The 10,000-nt window shown below is 38.5% G+C and overlaps 1 protein-coding gene across 1 annotated transcript in view; it reads left to right on the top strand.

Moving 5' to 3' along the window:
• The window catches only part of pkp1a (plakophilin 1a), a 53,984-nt gene that overhangs the window by 30,925 nt on the left and 13,059 nt on the right, over window positions 1–10,000 (top strand). Inside the window, exons 6-9 of the mRNA XM_073939586.1 lie at window positions 105–312; window positions 3,022–3,184; window positions 6,814–6,931; window positions 9,634–9,765. Coding sequence (XP_073795687.1) covers window positions 105–312; window positions 3,022–3,184; window positions 6,814–6,931; window positions 9,634–9,765 — 621 coding nt within the window. The remainder of the gene's footprint in view (window positions 1–104; window positions 313–3,021; window positions 3,185–6,813; window positions 6,932–9,633; window positions 9,766–10,000) is intronic.

Raw genomic sequence — 10,000 nt, forward strand, 5'->3', positions numbered from 1 at the left:
GCTGCATGTTCAGATAAGAAGGGTCGGATCTTTCTGATGTTATAGAGTGCAACGTATTATATTTTAAATGTACAAAACTGAGCTATGTTTGCTGCCTCTGACAGGTTTGGCGGTTGGGAGGGATTCCTCGTCTTTTACAATTGCTGAAAAGTGACAATTCACAGCTGCAACAGACAGCAGCCGCTGCACTGCGCAACCTGGTGTTTAAAGACAACCACAACAAACTGGAGGTGGAGAGCTGTGATGGATTAGAAGTCATTCTGACCTTACTCAAAAACACCACTGACACAGAAACCCAGAAACAGCTCACAGGTAAGATGTTCCACACTTAGACAACTCTTTTCCTTTCCTTCAACATTTAAAAGGGCACCTATGGTGAAAAATCTACTTTTCAAGCTATTTGGACAGACATGTGTGCAAGTATAGTGTGTAGACCGTCATACACAGTCCTTTTTTCACAGTCCAAAAAAAAAAAAAACGTTGGACCAATTGGAGCGGTTTTCAGACCGACCGCAACTTTACGTAGGAGAGCGGTCCCCCCACCCACCAATATTGACTGACAGCCTTGCGTCACGATCATATCCTCAGTTTCTTGTTGCACGTCTGCCATTTTCAGCGTGTGAGTCAAAGCGATATCACTAAAGGAACACCAATGCTCTATTTTTTGATGAAAAGCTCATTGGGCTCAACACAAGATCAATATTCTCCACATTATCGCTCTAATCTGAATATTTGCTTGTACATTTTGCGTGGCGCAACGCCGTGCATTTTGGAGTTCTGGGCGTAGGTTTCTGTCGGGGTGCACGCGGCGGACCTTCCTTTCAGCGGCTCGGCGTGGGTTTTTGCTGGGGTGCACACGGCGAAGTTTTGGGTCAGCGGCTCGGCGTGGGTTTCTGTCGGGGTGCACGCGGCAGAGCTTCGGGTCAGTGGCTCGGCGCGGCGCTGTTGTGTTTGCCCTGGTGGAGGCCTGTGTTTGGAGTTCTAGAATGCTTGGCGCGACGATTCGGGACACTTCATGTTTCTGCCACATCACTGAGAGTGTCTGGTGTGCCGTGTCGCGGTGCATTCGGTGCATCAGTCAAAGTTAATTCAGTGTGTGTGGTTATTAGTCTCGGTGTACAAACTATACAAAGACAAATGATTTTGTACTGTCTGCTTGGTCTGTGTCCGACTCGTACATGTACGACTGAATGCTCATCCTAGCATAGCTTAGCTTCTCTTTCTCTGTCTGTCAGCTTGTCTGTTGCAAACACAGAGCGTGGGAGCTCTTGGCTCCGCCCCCTTGTTACGTTGGGCGGGAATCTGAAACTTTGAAGCAACACGCCCCTAAAACAGCAAACTGTGTACACGCCCCCAACATGACACTTTTTAACACATTATAATAAAAACATCTGAACTGTGTGTTGAACTGAACCTAAACTGGCACACTCAGAACAACCATAATATTAATATTAAATCATAAAAAAGGGTAAACTATGTGCCCTTTAATGTGCATTTGTTGGTAGTGAACATGAACAATACCTTTTGTACAGTATTTTTTTTCATCAGCAAAGACACGTAGCGCAGACACACACACACACATACATAGCGTAGACACGCAGACACACACACACACACACACACACATAGCACAGACACATAGCGCAGACACACACATCCATAGCGTAAACACACACACATAGCACAGACACGTAGCGCAGACACACACACACATAGCACAGACACGTAGCACAGACACACACACACACACACACACACACACACACACAGCACAGACACGTAGCGCAGACACACACACACACATACATAGCGTAGACACGCAGACACACACACACACATAGCACAGACACGTAGCGCAGACACACACACATACATAGCGTAGACACGCAGACACACACACACACATAGCACAGACACGTAGCGCAGACACACACACACACACACAGCACAGCACAGACACGTAGCGCAGACACACAGACACACACACACACATAGCACAGACACGTAGCGCAGACACACACACACACAAACAGCACAGACACGTAACGCAGACACACACACACACACACACTTATACATAGCATTGACACGCAGACACACACATAGCACAGACACGTAGCGTAGACACACACACACACACACACACACATATACACACATAGCACAGACATAGCACAGACACGTAGCGCAGACACACACACACATAGCGTAGACACACACACACACACATAGCACAGACACGTAGCGCAGACACAGACATACATAGTGTAGACACACACACACACACACAAACATATCACAGACACGTAGCGCAGACACACACACATACATAGCGTAAACACGCAGACACACACACACACACACACACACATACATATCGCAGACACACACACACAAACACACATACACATACATATCGCAGACACGCGCACACAAACACACACACACACACACAGAGACAGTGAGAGAGACAAGCAGCTGTGCTGATGAAGTGAATCTTAAGTGAATCGCTGTACTTCATTATACACGTGCACACATTTTAAAACATGTTAAACTTGTAAAACTCACTCCTGATCACGTCTGATGATGATTGATGATCCTAGCAAACTGAACAGACCCTTTATTCCCTGTTGCTTTGCGCTCGTCCTGTCTTGTGAATATGATTATTTGCGTTACTACGGAGATTTGTTAATGAGCGCAGCTGTCAATCAATATTGGTGGGCGGGGGGACCGCACTCCTACGTCAAGTTGCGGTCGATCTGAAAACTGCTCCAATTGGTCCACCGTTTTTATGTTATATGTTTTTATTATAAATATGACAGTATATATACACTATACTTACTCACATGTATTTCCAAACTGCTTTAAAAGAAGATTTTTCACCAAAGGTGCCCTTTAAATTCATTTTGGAATAAGGCTGTAACATAAAAATTGTGAAAAAAAGTGAAGTGCTATGAATACTTTCCTGATGCACCGTATAAAGAGAAATTGCAAATTGCTGTTATATGTTGATGTCTTTAGGTCTGTTGTGGAATTTGTCTTCGGCGGATACACTAAAACCAGACCTGATCACGAATGCTATGCCTTTGCTGACAGAAAACGTTGTGGTGCCGTACAATATTTGGCGTGAGGGCAACAAACACGTTGACCCTGAAGTTTTTGAAAACACTACCGGCTGTTTAAGGTGAGCTCAGTGACATCCAAACAAATAAAGAATCGATATAAAGTTTTTTTTTTTCACTAAAATCACAAAGGACTCGATTTTTGAGCTAAAAAAATGTAATTTAATATTCTGCTGAAGAAAAAAAGGACATCAATTACTTAATTTCTTCCGTAGAGCAGTATAATAATGATATGAAGATGAGTAACTAACCGCAATGTTTCTTTTTTGTATAGTTATCTCTTTAAATGTTTAATTTTCCTTAAAAAATGGCCCACAAAACACTTTAAAAGTAACAATACAGCACAGTTCTGCATTTCAAGATGTATATTAGCCTTGTGTGATGAATGTAGACAATTCTATACGCTCCACAGAAAAGCTGATAATAGCTATACTGTATGACTAACATGAGGGAGAGTAAACAACACTGTCAAACGAATAGCCTTGTTTTCACCTCATTGTTTACTTAATACCTGGAAAGAAATCAGACCGTGAAGTCAACATACATCAGTCTTTCATTTCAATCATCACCTTCTGGCACACACAACTCATTTGTCAACCTATTTGTCAACCTAACACCACACAATTCCCTACATGCTTTCAGATAGCCTTAAATAATTACTCTTGTAGCACTTTAGCTGTTTCCATCCACCTACAAGTCATGTGAAAGAGTTGGGACATGCAATTAAATTCTATATCAGGACATTAAAAAAAAGTCTGATCGTTGGCAGGTCTTAAAATTGGGAAAATCCAAAAATGAACAACAACTTAAGTTAACAGATTTTCAGCAGAAGGTTTGTTGGTCTAAAGCTTCAGGTGTGAACACAATAGCCGCGCTTCCACTATCGCGCCTAAAGCGAGCAGGCCAGGGCCAGTAGCGTTTCCCTAGTCACTTCCGGGGCCTGATTGGGCCAAAGTGGGGCTTCCTTTTTCGCCCCGCCGAATACCTTGGCCAAAGAGGGCCAACTGGGTATTTGGGGCAGAGTAAAAAGAGTGGCAGACTTTGCCCAGGTCTGGTAAAGATAGCGTGCTGCCATTCCACTCGTTTTCAAAACAAATAAATAAATAAGGGAAAAAGGGAAAGAAAAACATTTAGCTGGTCAGTTTAAGATTGGCTATTCCATGCTTATGATCGCCCTTATGTGTCTCTTTTAAATGTGAGGCTGTTGCATAAATTAATAAAGTAGTTTTAATTTAATACGTGACATTTCTTAGCTGTGTCCTCCTTGACTTTTTTAGGATTGCATAATAATCTTTACATCACATTACATAATAATCTTTACATCATAATATAATAATCTTTACATCACATTACATCACATTAATCTTTACATTAAAGATACAGCTGCCAGTAAAGGTTGCCAAGAGTTTTCATCTAGTTTAAAAGGTGTGTTTGTGCATGATACGTGCGCATTAGATACCTGTATGTGTGTGAGAGAGAGACCGGGCAAAAGAGCGCTCGCTTGACAGCTCTGTTGATGCCGCAAGCGGCTTCTTTCTTTCTTTCTTTCTTTCTTTCTTTCTTTCTTTCTTTCTTTCTTTCTTTCTTTCTTTCTTTCTTTCTTTCTTTCTTTCTTTCTTTCTTTCTTTCTTTCTTTCTTTCTTTCTTTCTTTCTTTCTTTCTTTCTTTATTCTTTTTGCTTATTTATTTATTTTCTCTCTCTGGAAAGAAGCACAGAGAAGGAATCTTGTTCTCTCTCTATCTATCCATCTATCTATCTATCTATCTATCCATCCATCCATCCATCCATCCATCCATCCATCCATCCATCCATCCATCCATCCATCCATCCATCCATCCATCCATCCATCCATCCATCCATCCATCCATCCATCCATCCATCCATCCATCTATCTATCTATCTTTCTTTTCTTATTCTATTCTTTTTGCTTATTTATTTTTTTCTCTCTCTCTGGAAAGAAGCACAGAGAAATCTTGTTCTCTTTCTTTCTTTCTTTCTTTCTTTCTTTCTTTCGGAGATAATACAAAATATGAATACTACAGAAAGACATAAAACTTTACAAATTATGTGTCCACTTTTGTAGGCTCAATAGTGTCATATGTAAATAAAATGTTCTAAACTATATTGAAATCATTGAAGTGATTACAAATATTGGATATAATAAAATCACATTAAATAAATAAAGCAATATAAAACAAACAAAAGGTATAACAATTTAGGTATACAATAAAAATTAATTCAACCATTTCAAACCATTTAAACTTTCATTTTACAAAGGTCTCTCTGAAAAAAAAAAATTATACAAACGGAGGAGTTTTGTAATATTACTTATAAACTATTTGGATACGATCAAATTAATCAAATCGTGCAAACAGAGCATTTTTAAGCGAGTGAAACTACCTTTTTTGCCAAAGGTAATTCACCTTTGCTGAATAAATGAACTGAAGATAATTAACAAATATGTGAATGGACAACTAGTATATCTCATTAGCTCTCAAAAGTCAAACATCTTCTAAAAAAAGTCTATATTTGAAATGATTTATTATCTATGATTTAGTCTCCTCCAACTGTATCGCACAATTTCCTTTCTCAAGCATCAGTCATGTGACTCCAAACACAAGATAATATGACAGAATATGTGTCGTCTGCCATTCTGTGGCACAACTTATTTGCTAATGGCGAGTTCAGACTATGATTTTAGCCCCAATTGTGACTCACCGACAGGTTTTGAGAAATCGCAGACAAATGGCTGAAATCGCAGGCAATCGGTGCTCGTGCACGTGAGTGACAATCACACAGTATGAACTATTAAAGACGCCATCTGAGAGAATCGCCGATTAGAGGAAATGTGATATGTGAGATATTTGGCGTGCTAAATATTTGGAGCTGTCTGCGATTCAAATCATGTCATGTGAAATAAGTTTTGACTGAAAATAACATCAGCCATCGCCTACAGCCAAAGAGAGAGCAGCATTCACTTGTGTGTGTGTACCTGCAGGCCAGCGGGAGGTTGAGGGAGAAGTTAAAAGCGCTCATTTTCGTTTTTTTGGACCCAAAAAATGGATGAAAAACTAGTGAAGGTTTGACAGGAGCACCCATGTCTGTTTGACGTTTCATACAGAAACTTAAAAAAGAAAGTTGAGGAGAAATTGCTAATTCCCTTCAAACTCAGGTGGGCAAATATGTACATTTTCTACCACATTAAAGGCTTCTTTCTCGTTATGTAGTTAATAACAAAAGATATACTGCATGTTTTTGGCTTTGATACACAGTTTGGACAAAGTTGTCGGCGATTCTTCCTATTGTAAAGTCATGCAATGTGAAACCCCCTGTCCCTGATCTATCTTGCAGTGTAAACAATACAGCGACAAAACGCTAGCCCAGATAGTCATGCAGTGTGAAAACATCTGGGACACGACTACTTTAAAAATCATGCAGTCGGATCTTGGCGTAAGGGAAATGAAATAAAAAAGCAAGCTTGCGGAAATCATAATTTTTTACAATTTCTCTCACAAATTTTTTGTTTTTACCCATTCTCTTAAAATTGGAAGCTTTTTTGTGTGGTACTTTCATTTTGTATAAAGTAAATTCACAACTTTGAATAGAGACACAGCTTATGACAACTTGGCACACAAATAATGATTGTTTTTCTGTCTGTTTTCAATGCTAAGTACTGGTGTGTTCTCATAGAAACCTCAGCTGTGCCAGTGATACAGAAAGGATTTCTATGAGGAGCTGCCCACGACTTATCGACTCCCTCGTGACTTACATTCAGACGCAGGTGGAACGAGGAGAGCTGGATGACAAGGTGATTCTACTTTTATTGCTGATACAGGAAAATAGACAGACATCTATGCCCTTAGACTAAATGCAAAAACCATTGACATGTCTCTAATATTAATTAAATTTTTAGTACAAATAAATGTAGATATTACATTACGTAGTTTGCAGTAGCATTAAAAAAGTTTCACCAATCAATATATTTGTTTTATATACTACTATTTGTATATTACTATTACATCCACAAACTTTTGACCAGTTTAATTTTATTAAAGGGAAAGTTCACACAAGAATTCAATCATAATTTACTCACCCTTCACTTGTTCAAAATTTGAGTTTTTTGTGTGTTAAACAGAAAAGATGATGTTTAAAATAAATGCTAGTTGTTTGGAATTATTAGCTATGTTTCCATCCAAAAATGCGAATGAACTTTATGCGCAAAACTGAATGAATCTCCATTATGAACGACTCGTTCACTTAAGTAATTAGCTGACAAAAATACAAGTTTCTAGCACCACAGCATCTTGTTGTCATATTTATTTTTCATTGCTTGCTGATTTTATTCAACAAAACTAGCATAAGCGTAGTATTAGTGCGAGTTGGTGCTACTTTGCCCTGTGGTCAGTGCAGTAAGTGACTTTATCATCATCAATAACGTTACATGTTGAGCACATAAGTTCTTAACATACAAAAAAAACTATAATCTTACCTATGAAATGTTCTGTCGTTGTGCTTTGTTTTCTTTGTTTGCTTGTTACTACAACCGTACACAGCGCTAAAGTCCAGCATCTTCACGTTGGCACACTGTCTTGACTAGTGCGGTTGAATGACATTTGAGCTGGGAGACCTGTACTAATGTGGCGGCGCTATCGATGTGATATTTTGTGTATATGACTTTTAACAAAGTATTGAGTTCAAAAAAGTGATGTAATTATTGAATTGACATTTTTTTTAAATATTTGTCAATGCCATTATATAATAAGTACTGTACTTTTCATTTTATACATGAAAATGGTTCCCGAGCAGAAATGTGTGCATCACAGACCAGCTCTGCCGTGTTTAGTTCCAGTGATCATTTGTTTTTGAACTAATAGTTTGAGTAAGCAAGTCAGTGTTCCACTCACACAGATACTTGATTCCTTTGTAAATAAATAAGATGTTTTGAATCTTTTAAATAGATTCTGTATGAATTAATATAGATATCTAATCTCAGATCTATCTTTTAAAAGTTTGGTAACACTTTATTTTGATGAATTTGGGTATTAGTAGACTGTCTGCTTAATATATGTTGTGACTGCTCCTTCAACATTCATTTAACTGACTATAAGAAACTTTGCAAGTTCAAGTCAACTTACACTAACCCTAACCCCAACCTAACAGTGTACTTATAATCTAACGAGAATTAGTTGGCATGTTGATGCAATGTAACTTAAATTCAACAAACGGACCATCAAATTAAAGTGTAACCGAATATTTTCTATTCGCCTTTTTCTCCATGTACGAGTGGGCACAGCCATTTGAATCTTTTTGGCTCGAGACTTTCAGTCTCATTCTCTTCCATTCATTTTTAGATGTTAGAAACAGCTTGTTCTGCTGCTTGATGATGCAAACTGATTTTGATCTGTATAATCATGCAAACACTTGTTTGTAGAGCAAGCAGTTTCTGTATATATATTATATATATATATACACAACAGTTCTGTCTGGTTCTCAAATCTGATTGGCTGATAGCCGTGATATATTTAAGTAATATCAGCACCCGTACAGCCTCTTTACCCTTTGTGTATTACTCCGCCCACATACAGCAGCAAAAAGCAGACACCACAGATCTAAAGTTTAAAAGATGCTTGCTCAAATGTTTAACTGTCAGCTTATGATTTAAATCCAATGCGGAAGAAAGTAGTTCCTCATACAAAAGGGTTTTTGAGACTCTCCATGTTTGTTTTTGTTTTTATATACACAATTATGCCGTCAAACTGTTGTATAAACGCAATAACACACTAGCAGTGCGATATGGCTGTATATCGGTACTGGTGGGAGCACTAAGGCACTCGGCCTGCAGCCTCATGCCAACGCAGTTGGAGAACAGTACTAAAGACAAAACTGGATGGGGATGGGGGGGGGGGGTATTGTATGTATATTCAACTAAATATAATTTGGTTGACATGTTGTTTTGTGATTTTAAATGTCTTAAAATGTGTGGTTAGAATATTTTTATTGTGGGGGCAAAACATACTGCAATGTAATGCAATGGTGAAAGAGAGGTACAATCAAATGAGCCTGATGAAGATCACAATTGATTTATTGTAACACTTTTTTTTTCTAAAATTATAATGAATGGATGATTTAAAATTGAGATAAGCTTCAGTTGGGTACGTTTTATTTTAAAATATTACAATATTATTGTAAGAGCAGCAAATCACATGAAGCTTGGCCTGAAGAGAGAAGTTTTTAAGATGATTTATAGGTGACACCGTTTCTAGAAAGTGAAAGGTCTTTTTATTATCAAAGCCACATCGTAAACTATACAGTAAATCAAAAGGCATTCTGTAAAACAGGTTGATCACGATTTAGATTGTGTATTAAATATAGCGAATATGCTTTAGTTTTACGCAGTATGCAGTAATTTTGATAAGCATATATGCCAAAATGTCTGCAAACGTGTAGTGCGCAGACTGAAAGTGACCTCGTTGACCTTTTATGTGTTTGTTTTGGTGATGCTGGGAGCAGTCTGTGGAAAACTGCGTCTGCATTCTGCATAACCTGAGCTACCAGCTGATTCCGGATCACTTCAAACAGGACACAATCCCACAAGAGAACAGCAAAAAGAGCATCTTTAGCCCCAAGGCCAAAGTCAAAAAGGTACTGAGCTGTTCCAGATGAAACCACTTTTCACAATATGAATGCTGGTTAAAAGGTACTTATGTAAATTTAAGTATTAAATTTGGGGGGGGGGTCATGCTTTGGCCCGGTTCAAGGCAACTGTACATAGTGTGAGTTTGCCCTTAGACTTAGAAATTTCATACAAGTTTAGTTAACTATATTTACTTTAGCTTTAGTTGACTAAAATCTAAATTACTATATATTAATTAGGCAT

The sequence above is a fragment of the Danio rerio genome, chromosome 23, assembly GCF_049306965.1.
Source record: "Danio rerio strain Tuebingen ecotype United States chromosome 23, GRCz12tu, whole genome shotgun sequence".
NCBI lineage: Eukaryota > Metazoa > Chordata > Actinopteri > Cypriniformes > Danionidae > Danio > Danio rerio.